Source organism: Notolepis coatsorum (genome assembly GCF_963971535.1).
Source record: "Notolepis coatsorum genome assembly, chromosome: 18".
Classification (NCBI taxonomy): domain Eukaryota; kingdom Metazoa; phylum Chordata; class Actinopteri; order Aulopiformes; family Paralepididae; genus Notolepis; species Notolepis coatsorum.
The window spans coordinates 40,418,199-40,437,543 of record NC_140182.1 but is presented as its reverse complement, the minus strand read 5'-3'; the positions used below and the strand labels follow the sequence as shown (position 1 = coordinate 40,437,543).

Below are 19,345 nucleotides of genomic sequence, written 5' to 3'. Positions count from 1 at the left end.
TGATGGCCTGGGGATAGAAGCTTCTTCTGAGTCTTTCTGTGCTTGCCATGAGACTCCGGTATCGCTTGCCTGACCGCAGCAGTTCAAAGAGGCAGTTGTTTGGGTGGCTCGAGTCCTTGATAATTCTCTTAGCCTTACACAGTCCATGATCTCCAATAAAGGGGTGATAGCATGCGGGTTAAGTGATCATTATATGATTTTCTGTACCCACAAAAAGCTAAAACAGAAGGCCGGCTGTCACAAAACAGTCACATCTAGAGACCTCAAAACTTACTCTAGAGAGGCCTTTAACCTAGAACTGGGGAGCTTGGACTGGTCAGATGAACTCAGTGGTACACAGTTGAAGAAACATGGCTTGGATTCAAAACAAAATTCACAGCAATACTCAACAACATGGCACCCATAAGAACCACCAGGGTTAAATCGTGCTGAGCCATGGATGCACACTGAAATACTGGCCGCTATGAAAACCAGAGACAAAAAATGCTCTGAACTTCATAAAAGTCAGACAAAGCTTTCCAAAAGCTCAAACAGTGAACTCCAAGCCCACGTGGTTGAACTAAAAATTCAAAGAAACAGACTAAGAAATGACGTAAACACCATGATCAAAACCGCAAAAAGAAATTTCATCAACGACAAAACTGAGGAAAACAAAAACAAACCCCGCGAACTTTGGAAATTACTCAATAACCAATTAGGCTGCAGTAAAAAACTTAAAACCAGATTCTCAAACATAAACATAAAGACGGACAACACGCTCATCACAGACAAGCTGGATGTAGCCAATTACTTAAACATCTTCTTCACAAACATAGCCACAACACTGGTAAACAAACTACCCTCCCACTCAGGGCATTATGGGGTAGAACACATAGTAGCATACTACAAAAACCTAGGGGTCCACAAAGACGACTTCAAACTTGAAATGGTAACAACCGATGAGGTACTCAAAAAATTGAGCGCCCTCCAACCTAACAAGGCCACTGGCCATGACAACATCCCCTCCAAATTCCTCAGAGACGCAGCAGCTGCCATCACCCCAGTCATCACTCACATAATAAACCTCTCTATAAAACAGGGACACGTCCCCAAGGACTTCAAAATTGCGAGAGTGACCCCTCTGCACAAAAAGGGCAGCAAATTAGACCCAGGCAACTACCGCCCTGTTTCTATTCTTACCTCCATCTCAAAAGTCATGGAGAAAATAGTCTTCGAACAGGTCGAAAAGTACCTGGCGGAAAGAAATCTAATCTACGAATTCCAATCTGGCTTCAGAACGTCCCACTCCACTGACACATGCCTCCTCTATTTGAACGACCACATCAAACAAGAGGTGGACGCGGGCAAATACTGCGGCATGGTCATGCTGGACCTACAAAAGGCCTTCGACACTGTCAATCACTCCATTCTGATTGACAAGCTAAAAGCAATTGGTTTTGATAGCTTATCAGTGAGCTGGATGCAATCCTACCTGGAGGGGAGCGAACAGATGGTAGAGGTAAACGGTACTCTATCCCCCCCCCCTCACAGTGAGCTGTGGTGTTCCACAAGGAAGCATACTAGGACCGCTACTCTTCCTAATTTATGCAAATGACATGTCGTCAGCCTGTGACTGCAACTTGTTCCTGTTTGCGGACGACTCAGCCCTGCTGGTCTCTGACAAGAACAAGTTGCAGGTTGAAAAAACCCTCAGCTCGGAACTAGGCAAAATCTGCATATGGCTCGCTGATAACAAACTATCATTACACATGGGCAAAACAGAGTCCATTCTCTTCGGTTCAAATAACAAACTCAGCAAGACCGACGGCTTCTCAGTTGCAGTGGGTGACAATATTGTCACAAGGAAAGACGAAATTACCTACCTGGGTTCCATCCTAGAGGCAAATCTTTCCTGTGACAAAATGGCATCCAATGTAATAAAAAAAAGTCAACCAACAAACTAGATTCTTGTACCGGATCTCCTCTCTGGTAAACAAGAATACCCTGAAGACTCTGGCAGGAGCACTCATTCAAGGGTACTACGACTATGCGTGCACCTCATGGTACCAAAGCACCTCAAAGGCGCTTAAAACAAAATTACAAACATCACAAAACAAACTGGTCAGACTACTACTTGACCTTACCCCCAGAACCCACCTCACCCCTGCCCACTTTGACAACCTAGGATGGCTTAGAGTAGACGACAGCAACTTGCAATGGGCCTGGTCTACAAGATACACTATACGACTAAGGTACCCATGTACATGTCAAAATACTTCCCAAAGGTCAGTGAATACCACAACCACTACACCAGAGGAAGCTCAACAAATCATGTTAAACCCAGATTCGGCTCAAACAAGGGACTAAATACGTTTCGCAATTATGCCACATCAATGTGGAACGCCCTACCCAAAGCTGTAAAGGAATGTGAATCCCTACCCACATTCAAAACCGCTCTTAAAGAGCACCTACGGGAGGCTGCAATTCGAAACTGGCCACCGTAAATGCCCCAAACTCCCACCACCTCCTAATAGACAGTCTCCTCCCCACCGCATGTATATATTCCCTCCCCGCCGTATGTATATCTCTCTCCCACCCACCCACCCCCTCCTACCCACCCCCTCCTAATGTACAGTCCCCTCCCCATCATATGTATATACTCTGTCAGGATCTAGGGGTAACAGTACTGTATATTTGAATACCGTTTATGTCACAAATGTATCAGTACTAAATACCTATATGTCCCTATGCCATAAATGTCATGTATGTTGTGTATGTCATAAATGTCTATATGAATTGAAAATGGGGGACCCTGATGGAAACAAGACAAACGTCTTTCTCAGGTCTGCATCCCCTTAACAATTGTGTGTATTGAGCCGTACTGTATTGTACCCATTCTGCAATCTGTTAAATAAAGTTTTCATTCATTCATTCATTCATTCATTCATTCATTCATTCATTCATTCATTCATTCATTCATTCATTCATTCAATCACCCCTGCACCGCTTGTTGTAAATGTTCTGGAGAGTGGGAAGCCCCCCTCCAATTGTGCGCTCGGCTGAACGGGCCACTCTCTGTAGTCTGCTACGGTCTTGTGCGGTGCTATTCCCAAACCAGGAGGTGATATTGCCAGTCAGGATGCTCTCTATTGTACATGAGTAGAAGTTCTTAAGGATCTTCTGACTGACTTGGAACTTCCTTAGGCGCCTGAGGAAGTAGAGGCGTTGCCGTGCCTTCTTCACAACACTGTCAATGTGTGTGGTCCATGTCAAGTCCTCGGATATGTGGGCTCCGAGGTACTTAAAACTGTTCACTCTCTCAACCGGTGCCCCGTCGATGCTGAGGGGGCTGTAGTCCCTGACCCCCGACCTCCTGAAGTCCACAATCATCTCCTTTGTTTTGCTGACGTTCAGGGAGAGGCAGTTCTCTTGGCACCATCCCGCCAGGACCTTGACCTCTTCCAGGTAGGCCCTCTCGTCGTTTGTGTCGTCAGCAAATTTTATGATTGTGTTGTTGTTCCGCTGAGCCACACAGTCATGTGTGTACAGGGAGTAGAGGAGGGGACTCAGAACACAGCCCTGGGGGGCCCCTATGTTGAGGGTGATGGATGAGGAGGTGCAGTTGCCTGCTCTCACCACCTGGGGTCTACCCGTCAGGAAGTCCAAGACCCACTGGCAGAGGTCATAGTTCAAGCCCAGGTCCCTGAGCTTGGCTATGAGTTTGGAGGGGACTATGGTATTGAATGCTGAGCTGTAGTCGATGAATAGCATTCTCACATAGTTCCCCTGCCTCTTGTCCAGGTGTGATGCTGCTGTGTGCAGCACATGGGCTATGGCGTCCTCCATGGACCTGTTGGGGCGGTATGCAAATTGCAGGGGGTCCAGGTTGGTGGGGAGGGAGGAGCAGATGTAGCCCTTCACTAGCTTCTCAAAGCACTTCATGGCTATAGAGGTGAGAGCTACAGGGCGGTTGTCGTTAAGGCAAGCAGGCTTGAATTTTTTGGGTACAGGGATGATAGTGGACTTCTTCAGACAGGTGGGGATGACAGCCTGTTCCAAGGACAGGTTAAATATGTCAGTGAATACCGGGGCCAGTTGGTTGGCACAGACTTCTAGGACGCGGCCGGGGATACCGTCCGGGCCTGCTGCCTTCCTGATATTCACTTTCTTAAAGGTCCTCCTCACCTCATGTTCTGTTACCCTAAACACTGAGTCTCCCTCAGCAGCCCCCCCCCCCCCCCCCCCCCCCCTCCGTTGCAGTGGTCTGTGGGCTGGTGTTGTTATTACCAGCCTCAAACCTCGCATAGAAGGTGTTGAGATCATTTGCTAAGGAGATGTCACTGTTCAGCTTGAGGGAGGTGCCTTTGTAGTCTGTCATCGTTCTGAGGCCCTGCCACATAGCTCTGGAGTCAGCCTGTTCAAATTGCAGTGAAATTTTATCCCTGTAGCGCCTTTTTGCTTCTTTTACTGCCCTTCTCACGTTGCATGTCGCCACCTTGTGGTCATCCATGTTGCCTGCCACCAGCCCGGCATTGTAGGCTGCAGTTCTTGCTTTCAGAGCCTCACGGACGGATTTGTCTACCAGGGCTTTTGATTTGGGTAAACTCTAGTTGTGGTAGTGGGGATTGTTTCTTCCACCAAAGTACATATAAAGTCCAGCACTGTCTCCGTGTAGTCATTTAGGTTATCTGTGTTATCGCGGAACACATTCCAGTCTGTGCATTCCAGTCCAGCTTGGAGCGCCTCCTCCGATTCGACATACCATTTCTGCACCTCTCGCGAGACTACCGGCGCGCACTTGAGTTGTTGTTTATACTCCGGGGAAAGCAAGATGGCGTTGTGATCGGATTTTCCAAAGCCACTGGCAGAATTAGCCTTGTAACCACCCTTGAATTGCGAGTAGCAATGGTCTAGGATATTACAAGTCACATGCTGGTAGAAGTTTGGTAATACTTTCCTCAGATTGGCGCTATTGAAATCGCCCAGAACTACAACAGCGTCAAGATTCGTTTCTTGGATTCTGTTTAGTAGTGTCATGTGATCTATATGTAGTAGTGTCATGTGATCTATATGTAGTACTGTCATGTGATCTTTATGTAGTAGTAGTGTCATGTGATCTATGTAGTAGTAGTGTCATGTGATCTATATGTAGTAGTAGTGTCATGTGATCTATATGTAGTAGTGTCATGTGATCTTTATGTAGTAATAGTGTCATGTGATCTATATGTAGTAGTGTCATGTGATCTATATGTAGTACTGTCATGTGATCTTTATGTAGTAGTGTCATGTGGATGTGATCTATATGTAGTAGTGTCATGTGATCTATATGTAGTAGTAGTGTCATGTGATCTATATGTAGTAGTGTCATGTGATCTATATGTAGCATGGCACATACCCATCTCCAGAAACTCGTCGAACAGACTGAAGGAGTCAACGTCGGTGAGACGGTAGTTGTTGAGCCAGTGTCTGAGTTTGCAGTTGTCGCACAGTTCTGCCCCACTCTTGGTCTCAGAGTCGTCTTTGAGGTAACAGTGGGCACACCTCCTACGCAGCTTCTGGCCTCGTCTCCTCTTCAGCCACCTGCAGAACCAACTAGACAGAGACAGCAGCTTTGATAAGGAGTAACACGTATTAACCCTTTCACTACCACACTACCAAAGGGTTAACCCTTTCACTGCGACAATACAGAAGGTTAACCCTCTCACTGCCACACGACAAAGGATTAACCTTTTCACTACCACATTACAGAAGGTTAGCCCCGTCTGTAGTGTGGTAGTGAAAGGGTTAACCTTCTGTAGTGTGCAGGGGTGCAGTCGTAATATCAGAAGTGCCTGTACTCTGTTTAAATGACTCTCCCGTGCGCATGCGCATACATGTTCCCTCGCGTGCGCACAGAACAGATGCTTATTATGCATAAATAGTAGGACACATGTTTGTATAGGAAATTACTAGTTTTAGTTTAGTTTTTGTAAATATTGCCTTGAAATAGAGAAGCTGAAAAAGGTAGCAGGATGTAGCCTTCAATATATAAAGAAATTATATTGTCAACAGATATGGTTGAATTTTTTTTTAAATGTAATTGTAGATACAATATTGTAGTTACAATTTCTTTAATTGAATTAACTTAAACTAGAAAAGTAAATACAAACTCAATTAACAATGTACTACAGTTTACAGAAGGACAGTTTCCTTCTGAAGCACAACTTAATGTCTCATCCTTCCAGTCGGGACCATTTGTCACATAGTGAGAGCTCCACAGCTCAAGCAAACCCCCACAGGGCATGTATTTTGGTTTTGCACTTCTCGTTCTTTGTTATGCTATTGGTATCCTATTATTATGCAAATACTAGGTGATAGATAAATGCCGGTACTTGGCGCATGGCGCGATGAGTCGAGTGAAAGTTGTGAACGCATTTTTGTGTGCGCGTACTTCTGCTCAGAAAAGTGCTGGGACAGCGTGGTACCGCGTGGGACCACCACTGCACCACTGGTAGTGTGGTAGTGAAAGAGTTGACACTTAACTGCAATGCTTGATGTTGGTTTGTTTTTACACATATACAAAACATTAATTATTATATAATGCAGAGGAACGTGAAGGAGAATTGCCTGAAAACCCTCCGGTCAGTACATTACGGGAAATCGTTTCAGCAATGTGGAATATGTAGTATGTATCTATCAATGAGTTCAAGATAAATACAAAGAAAATAACAACTGTTTAAATAACACTAAACATCAATGTATTACATAGTTATAAGACACACACACACACAAACCCTATCACTAACAGACTCACTCATCATATTTGGCTCATGTGATTTGATAAAGAAAATAAGACACAGATAATGACAAGAACATGGATTCATATGACAAGGTGAATATGTATCAGTTTATATGGAGCCCATAATGGAACGTGTTCGTTGGTCAGGAGAAGTGATTTCAATGCTCTATTTTGAACTGACGGTGAAGATGAATTCATAAAAGCTAAAGGCAGAGGATTCCATGCTCACTCACGGGCCAGTGAACTCAAAGACGTTGCTGATGGTCTGTTTGAGGACCATTATGATGGCCATTTGGATGAAGAGGTCTGTGAGACAACCACTGGGGTGACACTGTGTGGACAGAAATTGGGAGACAAAAGTTCAGGAAAATATGTTCATGTTTAAAAAAGAAAAATTAAAATAAATAAATGTAATTATAAACAATGCTCACTTCTTCCAGTCTCCATTTCCCTGCTATCCGCACATAGCGACCGGGGTGGCCATTTATCCTATGAAGTGTATTAAGAAATTACATTAGTCCTCTAATAAGTGTACAACCTTGAGGGGCACTTCACCAAAGGGACACTTCACCAAAAAGCACTGCTGCTGATTTATTTTGCACATAATCTCACACACATCCAAAAACTATAAACAGTTTTTCACACATTAATTTAGTTGGACAGTTATAGTAGATGAGTTTGAATATGGCCACCAGTGATGTCATCGGGATGTTGAATCCTTGTGTTGTGTTTATTACAGCTCCATGATATGATAAGGTAGCAGTCCCTATAAGACGAGGTATGACTAGTTTTTCATCTACATCATTTCTTGGTGCTGTAATTAACACAACACAGGGATTCAATGTCCCTGATGACAATATTTAATCATTGATTGAGTGTCTTATATGTTGACTTGTGTTTTTATGTAATCATTGATTGTGTGTCTTATATGTTACTTTTATGATTTTATTTAATCATTGATTGAGTGTCTTATATGTTGACTTATATGTTTTTATTTAATCATTGATTGAGTGTCTTATATGTTGACTTATGTTTTTATTTAATCATTGATTGGGTGTCTTATATGTTGACTTATATGTTTTATTTAATCATTGATTGAGTGTCTTATATGTTGACTAATATGTTTTTATTTAATCATTGAGTGTCTTATATGTTGACTTGTGTTTTTATTTAATCATTGATTGAGTGTCTTGTGTTACCTTTATGATTTTATTTAATCATTGATTGAGTGTCTTATATGTTGACTTATATGTTTTTATTTAATAACTGATTGAGTGTCTTATATGTCGACTTATATGTTTTTATTTAATAACTGATTGAGTGTCTTATATGTTGACTTATATGTTTTTATGTAATCATTGATTGAGGGTCTTATATGTCGACTTATATGTTTTTATTTAATCATTGATTGAGTGTCTTATATGTTGACTTATGTTTTTATTTAATTATTGATTGAGTGTCTTACATGTTGACTTATATGTTTTTATGTAATCATTGATTGAGGGTCTTATATGTCGACTTATATGTTTTTATTTAATAACTGATTGAGTGTCTTATATGTTGACTTATACGTTTTTATTAATCATTGATTGTCTTATATGTTGACTTGTGTTTTTATTTAATCATTGATTGAGTGTCTTATATGTTGACATATGTTTTTATTTAATTATTGATTGAGTGTCTTACATGTTGACTTATATGTTTTAATTTAATCATTGATTGAGTGTCTTATGTGTTGAATGAATGAATGAATGAATGAATGAATGAAAACTTTATTTAACAGATTGCAGAATGGGTACAATTACAGTACGGCTCAATACATACAATTGTTAAGGGGATGCAGACCTGAGAAAGACGTTTGTCTTGTTTCCATCAGGGTCCCCCATTTTCAATTCATATAGACATTTATGACATACACAACATACATGACATTTATGGCATAGGGACATATAGGTATTTAGTACTGATACATTTGTGACATAAACGGTATTCAAATATACAGTACTGTTACCCCTAGATGGATCTCCTCTCTGGTAAACAAGAATACCCTGAAGACTCTGGCAGGAGCACTCATTCAGGGGTACTACGACTATGCTTGCACCTCATGGTACCAAAGCACCTCAAAGGCGCTAAAAACAAAATTACAAACATCTCAAAACAAACTGGTCAGACTACTGCTTGACCTTACTCCTAGAACCCACCTCACCCCTGCCCACTTTGACAACCTAGGATGGCTTAGAGTAGATGACAGAGTACAGCAACTTGCAATGGGCCTGGTCTACAAGATACACTACACGACCAAGGTACCCATGTACATGGCAAAATACTTCCCAAAGGTCAGTGAATACCACGATCACAACACCAGAGGGAGCTCCACAAATCATGTTAAACCCAGATTCGGCTCAAATAAGGGACTAAACACGTTTCGCAATTATGCCACATCAATGTGGAACGCCCTACCCAAAGCTGTAAAGGAATGTGGATCACTACCCACTTTCAAAACCTCTCTCAAGAGACACCTACGGGAGACTGCAATTCAACACTGGCCCCTGTAAATATCCTAACCCAACCCCCTCCAATGTACAGTCATTTACCTAGTATGGTTTTGTCAATAGTCCAATGTACAATTTTGTTTGTTTGTACAGAGTCTCCCCCCCCCTCAATGTACAGTTTTGCTTGTTTATACAGTGTGCCCCCCCCCCCCCCCAACCACCTCCAATGTAAATTACCCAGTATGGTTGTCAATATCCCAGTGTACCCAACCCCCCCCCACCCAACCTCCTCCAATGTACAGTTTCTACGTCAAATGTATATACTCCCTTTTCTTGACTCCTTCTGTATCACAAACAGTACTGTATTTGCAAATCTGGTATGTCATAAATGTATAGATGTAGCAGTACTGACTATCTGTATGTCATGTATGTCATATATGTCCTGATGAATTGAAAATGGGGGACCCTGGTGGAAACAAGACGAAAGTCTTTCTCTGGTCTGCATCCCCTTAACAATTGTGTGTATTGAGCTGTACTGTATTGTACCCATTCTGCAATCTGTTAATAAAGTTTTCAATCAATCAATCAATCAGATCCTGACAGAGTATATACATATGATGGGGAGGGGACTGTACATTAGGAGGGGGTGGGTGGGTGGGAGAGAAATATACATACGGTGGGGAGGGAATATATACATGCGGTGGGGAGGAGACTGTCTATTAGGAGGTGGTGGGGGTTTTGGGCATTTACGGTGGCCAGTTTTAAACTTAACTTAACTTAAACTTATATGTTTTAATTTAATCATTGATTGAGTGTCAATCAATGATTATGTTAAACAATATGTTTATCCTACCATTTCTTAAAGGACTTTTAGATGTTTTAGATTGAATATTTTATATGCAGTTACATTTTTGTTTCTTTTTTAACCTTTCTTGTTATACTGCTCTGGGCTGGAGGAACAGTATGTGTATGTATGGTAGTACACAAAGAAATGACAATAAACTAAATCTTGAATCACTGGTGGCCATATCCATACCTATTTACTCTCAATAACTGTATTTTAACTAAATTATTATAAGTAAATTCATGTGTGCAAAACTGTTTCGAGTTTTTGGATGTGTGTGAGGTTATGTGCACAATAAATAAACGTTATTTAATTTTTTTGGTGAAGTGCTCCTTTAATAACATAATGACGTTCTTCTTACCTGCCAAGGAAGAAGGCGACGTAGATGAGTGAAGAGAAGTATGTGAAGAACTGGAAGGTGAACATTTTAACTGTGAAGCTCTTTTCTGTGGCGGTAAAGGACCTCGTTTCCTCTGGAAAACAAGATGTGATCTCATGACAATAGCCATGCAATTCATCCACCGACCAGCAGATGGCACAGTCTCACAAGTTGTAATGTTTAATGACGTTTCAGTTTGACCAGAGACAGTCAAACTAATATCCAATATTGATCTAATTGGCCATTTGCTAAAATAAGGACATGATGATCCACCAGTCCAACTGTATTTCACCCACTACCTCCTAGGCAACTTCCTCAGTCACAGTTATAATTATATGTAAGTTATATGTAACATTACAGTACATGAAGACAGAGTAAATTAAGGAAATGTACTTAAGGAAAATTTAAAAGAAAACTACTTAAAAATAATAATAATAAAAATAAATAAAAGAAAATGTAATGTTGTTGAAGAACTGGTAATACTGACACACACTAGTATCCTGAAGCACCCGGAGGGCAAATGCTAGACAAATTTCTCGTGGTTAGTTGCTGAGGAAGATGGATGATTATTATGACAGCATGTCATAGCAACAGTAACTACGGGGGGGGGGGGAACTTGCAGAAATTTAGCAAATTGTGGATTGTGTCCAGTTCAAATTTGGCACCATACAAAAACGCAGAAAGAAAGGCTGACAGAATGGAGAGAAAAAAAGAAAAGAAAAGAAAAAAGTATATATTTTGTAAAACACACCTATTTCACAGAGCTTCATGGCAACAATCCTGTTGATCTGCAAAGACGGATAATGAGTCAACGAGAATGATGTGAAAAGGAGGACAGGTATAAAAAACACAGGTGCAGAGGCTCTCTGTACCCGGGTCATGACCGTGATGATGAGGTAATGGAGGAACGCTCCCAGCATCATGGCTCCGGCGTTGGAGTGGTCGCTCAGGAACTGCCAGGAGCCTTCAGCCAGCCACACCGCCGCCATCACCCGGAACACCACCAGAGCATGGGTCAGGCCCACGATCACCAGGAGCTGACACACATTTAGAATCGTTATTTATGTCCACATAAATACAATGTCTAAAGGACACAAATATTAGTAGTGCAATTGGACATTGTGGGTTATTCTGTTACATTCATGCCAAAATTGGCAATGGCAACCAAAGTTACACACACTCATAGGATGACGAACCAGAAAAGTAGCATACAGCTCATGGGTACAGATAGCAGCGTCTTCTCCAAATTGCGCAGCTGCCGAAAATAGCTGACACACACACATACACACACACATGCATGCACACACACGCACGCACACACACACGCACACACGCATGCACACACACGCGCGCACACACACATGCACACACACACACACTTGAATGATTTATTCATGCCTGCATACTGTAATTACAGTGTAAACAGGGAAAAGACAGAGGATAAACATGGTAAATGCAGTCAGATATTCAGAGACCATTCAGTTCCATCTGCTCAACTGATGAGCAGGTTGGTACGCACACACAAACACACATACACATGCACACACACACACATACACATGCACACACAGATACGCATGACACAACACACAGAATAGAATGGGTTTAATACAGAGGACAAATTCCTGGTACTTGGCAAATAAAGACATTCAACTTCTGATTCTAATACATTTATGAATGCAGTCAGACGTTTCAAGACCTTTCAGTTACAGTACATGGTACTCTCTCTCTCTCACTCACTCACACACACACACACACACACACACACACACACACACACACACACACACACACACACACACACACACTGAATGCATACACATGATATACACATGTCTGTGCTTTAATTTAGGCAACTAGACATTTAAAAACATTAAGCCATTTGTGAATTTAACTAGATTCATGCTGTCTATGGTGAAATGGGTTTTCCTACCAAACTAGTTTAGTAAATATTTTTAAGCATTTGAAATACAGTACTTGCTTCTAACAACGCAAGATGGATACCCTACCCATTCCCATTCTTTGGAATGTTGGTTGTGCGCGTCCTCAGAAATGAACGCTACGCGGCCACGATGAACGCCGGGGCAACATCGTTAATGTTTACATTGTGCAAATCTGGAAGTTCTCAAGAAAGATATTTTGTTGTTGGCGAGGAATGACCCTGAAATGCCCCCTAGTGGATATACCTTTTAATCCTCCAGATACACAAAGCTACGCAAAGTACACCGGCAAGTATGTGAACACGTTGTTAAAAAGTATGTGAAGCCCCTTACAGGTCACTTCATATAGATAACAATATGAAGCCCCTTACAGGTCACTTCATATAGATAACAATATGAAGCCCCTTACAGGTCACTTCATATAGATCACAATATGAAGCCCCTTACAGGTCACATCATATAGACAACAATGCTGGGACATCAGAAAGTAACGACACGTTTCAAACTACAGTTTGTTCCTCTTGGGGGCATAAATGTACACAGCAAATAAAAAATGTAAAACTATTGTTATGTTATGAGTTATGTCTTGTCTCCATTAGCTATGTTCAGCCTGGCTTGGGATAGCCATGGTTTCTTACATTTATAAACATACCGTGTTCAAATCAGCTGAATCACGTGACTGAGTTGCCCCCTCCCTGCGCGAGCTGCAGCGGTAGAAAAGTATAACGGGGCTCTATGGAGAAACCATGGCACTCCCCTGACTAAAAGTATAATGGAGCTCTATGGAGAAAGCATGACACTCCCCTGACTAAAAGTATAATGGAGCTCTATGGAAAAACCATGGCACTCCCCTGACTAAAAGTATAATGGAGCTCTATGGAGAAACCATGGCACTCCCCTGACTAAAAGTATAATGGAGCTCTATGGAGAAACCATAGCACTCCCCTGACTAAAAGTATAATGGAGCTCTATGGAGAAAGCATGACACTCCCCTGACTAAAGGTATAATGGAGCTCTATGGAAAAACCATGGCACTCCCTTGACTAAAAGTATAATGGAGCTCTATGGAAAAACCATGGCACTCCCCTGACTAAAAGTATAATGGAGCTCTATGGAGAAACCATAGCACTCCCCTGACTAAAAGTATAATGGAGCTCTATGGAGAAACCATGGCACTCCCCTGACTAAAAGTATAATGGAGCTCTATAGAGAAACCATAGCACTCCCCTGACTAAAAGTATAATGGAGCTATATGGAGAAACCATAGCACTCCCCTGACTAAAAGTATAATGGAGCTCTATGGAGAAACCATGGCACTCCCCTGACTAAAAGTATAATGGAGCTCTATGGAGAAACCATGGCACTCCCCTGACTAAAAGTATAATGGAGCTCTAAGGAGAAACTGCAGCGGTGGACGCAGGGGTGGGTGTGTCTGGAATATAATAATTTAGCGTAAGCAACACTCACTGGGAGGACTGACTCACCATGAGGGTGACACAGATCAAGACTAAAGTGCTGCGCAGATAGGAGTGCTTGTGTTTCTTGGGTTGGCAGTTTACATCGTTCAGAATTTCGAGGATCAGCTCTTCCTAAAATGTAAAGACAAAGATGAGAAAAAGAGTTAGATATTGGAATAATAATATACTGTGTGTTAATCAGTGATGGGAATAACGGCGCTATAAGTAACGGCGTTACTAACGGCGTTAGTTTTTTCAGTAACGAGTAGTCTAACGGATTACTCTTCCAATCTCAATAACGCCGTTACCGTTACTGCAAATAAATCCGGCGCGTTACTATGAATGAACCTGTTTCTTTCATCAGACAGATATCTGCGCTGAGAGGCAATTGTTCTTCCTTGTTTAGTGGGCAGTGCGCGAGTCAAGCAGATACATGCTGACGATTGGCTGAGGCTGAGTAAAATGTCATGGTAAGCCAATCAGAGGTAGAGGTGGGCGGGTCTAACGCATCCAGAGTCTGAGCCACAACACAAGCGATTCATTCAGCGTGAGACCGCGGGTCCGTGTAGTGTACGGTTTGAGCCCAAATAATCCAAAACGAATCCAACGGAACAACATAATAAGCGAGCAGTCAGCGTGAGACCGCGGTTCACTCTTGTTGTGTTGCAGCGCAGGGCAGTAGTGGCTCTACTCATAGATATCTATATATATATATATATATATCTATGGCTCTACTGCTGACAGCTCAACATAGTGCTGCACTTCCTGGTTTAATAGCACAGTCTGGTGCGCAGAGATATATATCTGTATGTCATGCATGTCTTAAATGTCATGATTAGATTAGTTTAGAATGATTCGATTAGATTCTTATATCTGTATGTTGTGTATGTCATGAATTGAAAATGGGGGACCCTGATGTAAACAAGACGAAAGTCTTTCTCTGATCTGCATCCCCTTAACAATTGTGTGTATTGAGCCGTAGTGCTGTACCCATTCTGCAATCAGTTAATTAAAATGTTCAATCAATCAGTATATATTTGTTATTTATTTTTGGTATAGTGCTTAACAAGCATAATTTAATGTTGCCCAGTTGTGGCCTGTTGAGGGGCAATACATATCAAAAGTTCCAAAACATCTATTGTATTTGTATGATCCACTATATAAACATAGTAATTATAATATCTACATACATGGCATTTGATTGGAGGCTAGTCTCACTTTGTCCCACACAGCAACATTAAAATAGTTTAGATTTGTGTATGTTGTTTATGTAAAAAAAATAATAATGAAAGTAACGCAATAGTTACTTTCTGAAGTAACTAGTTACTTTTATAATTTGTAACTGAGTAAGTAATTTAGTTACTTTTTGGAAGAAGTAACTAGTAACTGTAACTAGTTACTTTTTTAAAGTAACTTGCCCAACACTGGTGTTAATACATTCATAATACGTAAAAGCATGGGTGTTGCATACCTCCTCCTCGCACCAATCAGAGACCTTCCATTCACACACATAGGAAGCCCTGTGCCTCTTCCAGAACTCCAGGAACAGTGTTGCTGTGAAACGAGGAAATGATAATGAGCTGATTGAGCCCTGCTAGAAATACAGCATGCCAGCACTGAGGGACAGCAGCAATGTTCCTGACATCTAGGTCTTCTTATCATTCTTGCCTCGATAATGAATTAAATATTATTGTTTGGCATCTTTTCAGGCACGTGATCTTGTGGATCTGCAACGTGACTAACTCCCCCAGTAACTAAACGGTTACAAAGCCCCCCTACTATGCTGAGCCTCGTCAAAAAATCAATGTCCCTATCTTCACACATCACAATGTGATATGAAGACACACTGTGCACTTTGGTGCTTTGTGCCTGTACCACTTTGTGTCCATGTTTCCATTATCTAGATTTTTGGTAGCTATATCATAGTTATGATTTTATGTGAATCAAACCTCTTATGTGTCATTTCTCCCCCTAAAACAACCTCCACTGTGCCTTTACAGTAATACAGCATTTAAAGATGGAGAAAACCTGAAAGGGTTGGTTGGTCCTCTCTGATGGAGGGGTGCAACAAACACTGGTGTTTGTAAATTTTTAAGGCCGTTATTGGTAAGCTACCTCCTTATACTACATCATTATTGGAATGCAATAATTTGTGGAACCTATGGAACCTGTTCTAGTGACTGGCTGGTCCTTACGGTCCCCTGAGTTTGCTCGGAGCAGGATAAATCAGCATTTTGCTATGATGCCCCTAGCTCATGGAATGAACTCTAACAGTCCTTAAAGTTTGAGATTCTCCACTGTTGCTGAGTTTAAAACCTTGATATCCAACCTTTGTCGATCAAGTTGTACGTGTTTTAATGTATTTGTTATCATTGCTCTTTGCCTTGTCTTGTTGTCTTATTGTTATGATTTTATATGCTGTGTGATTGCTTTTTTGTGCTTATTTTTGTATGTACACTCAACGTGACTGTAAATGAGGGAAACCTCAGTTGCCTTTCGAGTTTAAGTAAAGGTTTTAAATGAAATTAAAAGTATATTGCAGTGCTCCTTCCACCTATGCACACGTATAATGCACTAATATAAAGACTAAAAGTTTCAAAGACACAAAACTCACCCCACACGGCCATGAACATAGCGAAGAGAACAGTCCCATTGTTGTCAAACAGAAGGTTCACCTGTGGATAGAAAGAAATCATCTCTAAGCACCAACGAAATGAGACAACAGTGCTTCCCTGTTGTTTAAAGGTAGAAGAAAGCTCTTGATCCTCAGCTAGCACTTTTTGGTTCTGAAACTGCCTTAAACTATCCACCAAATGAACAGTTAGCACTGATGCTGGGCATGGTAGCTGATAAGAAAATTATTTTTAAAGACTAGAAGTCGCCCACACTGTTACGATCGAACCAAGTGGTCAAGTGTGGCAATGTGTGGAAATGGTTTAACAAAATGATTGGTCATCATACAGATGGAGATAATCTGTTTTGATAAATCTAAAGCGCCAAACAGATTTCTGAACATTTGTCGACTATATAAAATATAGATATTCACTCATGTAAGTTATGTAACCTACCATACCTGTACACTGGATAATAATTGATAATGTATAATTAAAAATTTAATTATCTGTGTTACTGTGATCAGTATAGAACATTGTCTGGTAGCCATCTCTTTGTTGTATTGTTTGTATGTCTTATATATAAAAATGTCAAATTTGAAAAAAAAGAAGAAAAAGAGGCAAAAGAGTCCAGCTTGGTATTGCGCTTTGTTTATTTATATATTTTTTGTCTGATGTGTGGGTTGGAGTTTAGTAAATTATATAGTGTGAATTTCTCTTGGTAGAGCCTGGCCAGCAGTAGCGACCTCTCCCCTATAGCTACCTCCACTGAAATCCATCCCAAACATCAGACAAAAACAACAACATTTAATCAATGCGCAGTACCGTGTCGTCATCTTTTGCCAAGAGGTCTCTGTTTGACGGCATTACAGATTCTAGCTTTAATGTGTGGGTTTACCTTGGCATATGTGCAGGTGTCAGAGAGCTTCCACACTTTGCATTTGTTGTCACAAAGGGGACACATGACCGTGTTTGCTTCACAAACCTCCTTTCTATAAGAGAAACATCAGTACAGTTATCACTAGAGACATAATATATTATATCAGTCAGCCGACATCAGCCTACACCCAGGGAGGGTGTAGACTACCACATGTCTCCTCAGTCTGTCTGGGGAGGAGGGTGTAGACTACCACATGTCTCCTCTGTTGGTCTGGGGAGGGTGTAGACTACCATGTGGCTCCTCTGTCAGTCTGGGGAGGGTGTAGACTACCACATGTCTCCTCTGTTGGTCTGGGGAGGGTGTAGACTACCATGTGGCTCCTCTGTCAGTCTGGGGAGGGTGTAGACTACCTCATGTCTCCTCTGTTGGTCTGCGGAGGGTTTAGACTAACACATGCCTCCTCTGTCAGTCTGGGGAGGGTGTAGACTACCACATGTCTCCTCTGTTTGTCTAGGGAGGGTGTAGACTACCACATGTCTCCTCTGTTGGTCTGGGGAGGGTGTAGACTACCACGTGGCTCCTGTCAGTCTGGGGAGGGTGTAGACTACCACATGTCTCCTCTGTTGGTCTGGGGAGGGTTTAGACTACCACATGTCTCCTCTGTTTGTCTGGGGAGGGTGTAGACTACCACATGTCTCCTCTGTTTGTCTGGGGAGGGTGTAGACTACCACATGTCTCCTCTGTCAGTCTGGGGAGGGTGTAGACTACCACGTGGCTCCTGTCAGTCTGGGGAGGGTGTAGACTACCACATGTCTCCTCTGTTGGTCTGGGGAGGGTGTAGACTACCACATGTCTCCTCTGTTGGTCTGGGGAGGGTGTAGACTACCACATGTCTCCTCTGTCAGTCTAGGGAGGGTGTAGACTACCACATGCCTCCTCTGTCGGTCTGGGGAGGGTGTAGACTACCACATGTCTCCTCTGTCAGTCTGGGGAGGTTGTAGACTACCACATGTCTCCTCTGTTTGTCTGGGGAGGGTGTAGACTACCACATGTCTCCTCTGTCAGTCTGGGGAGGGTGTAGACTACCACGTGGCTCCTGTCAGTCTGGGGAGGGTGTAGACTACCACATGTCTCCTCTGTTGGTCTGGGGAGGGTGTAGACTACCACATGTCTCCTCTGTTGGTCTGGGGAGGGTGTAGACTACCACATGTCTCCTCTGTCAGTCTAGGGAGGGTGTAGACTACCACATGCCTCCTCTGTCGGTCTGGGGAGGGTGTAGACTACCACATGTCTCCTCTGTCAGTCTGGGGAGGTTGTAGACTACCACATGTCTCCTCTGTCGGTCTGGGGAGGGTGTAGACTACCACATGTCTCCTCTGTCAGTCTGGGGAGGGTGTAGACTACCACATGTCTCCTCTGTCAGTCTGGGGAGGTTGTAGACTACCACATGTCTCCTCTGTCGGTCTGGGGAGGGTGTAGACTACCACGTGGCTCCTGTCAGTCTGGGGAGGGTGTAGACTACCACATGTCTCCTCTGTTGGTCTGGGGAGGGTTTAGACTAACACATGCCTCCTCTGTTTGTCTGGGGAGGGTGTAGACTACCACATGTCTCCTCTGTTTGTCTGGGGAGGGTGTAGACTACCACATGTCTCCTCTGTCAGTCTGGGGAGGGTGTAGACTACCACGTGGCTCCTGTCAGTCTGGGGAGGGTGTAGACTACCACATGTCTCCTCTGTTGGTCTGGGGAGGGTGTAGACTACCACATGTCTCCTCTGTTGGTCTGGGGAGGGTTTAGACTAACACATGCCTCCTCTGTCAGTCTGGGGAGGGTTTAGACCACCACATGTCTCCTCTGTTGGTCTGGGGAGGGTGTAGACTACCACATGTCTCCTCTGTTGGTCTGGGGAGGGTGTAGACTACCACATGTCTCCTCTGTCAGTCTAGGGAGGGTGTAGACTACCACATGCCTCCTCTGTCGGTCTGG

The 19,345-nt window shown here is 42.6% G+C and overlaps 1 protein-coding gene across 4 annotated transcripts in view; it reads right to left on the bottom strand.

The window, feature by feature from the left end:
• The window catches only part of LOC311244989 (anoctamin-9), an 80,822-nt gene that overhangs the window by 21,849 nt on the left and 39,628 nt on the right, over positions 1 to 19,345 (bottom strand). For all 4 annotated transcript variants that reach the window (XM_084334719.1, XM_084334717.1, XM_084334718.1 and 1 more), the window contains 10 exons: positions 17,380 to 17,473; positions 16,484 to 16,544; positions 15,341 to 15,423; positions 13,897 to 14,001; positions 11,345 to 11,509; positions 11,224 to 11,260; positions 10,455 to 10,566; positions 7,189 to 7,246; positions 6,991 to 7,088; positions 5,375 to 5,571 (listed from right to left, as the gene is read on the bottom strand). In XM_084334719.1, coding sequence (XP_084190845.1) covers positions 5,375 to 5,571; positions 6,991 to 7,088; positions 7,189 to 7,246; positions 10,455 to 10,566; positions 11,224 to 11,260; positions 11,345 to 11,509; positions 13,897 to 14,001; positions 15,341 to 15,423; positions 16,484 to 16,544; positions 17,380 to 17,473 — 1,010 coding nt within the window. The remainder of the gene's footprint in view (positions 1 to 5,374; positions 5,572 to 6,990; positions 7,089 to 7,188; positions 7,247 to 10,454; positions 10,567 to 11,223; positions 11,261 to 11,344; positions 11,510 to 13,896; positions 14,002 to 15,340; positions 15,424 to 16,483; positions 16,545 to 17,379; positions 17,474 to 19,345) is intronic.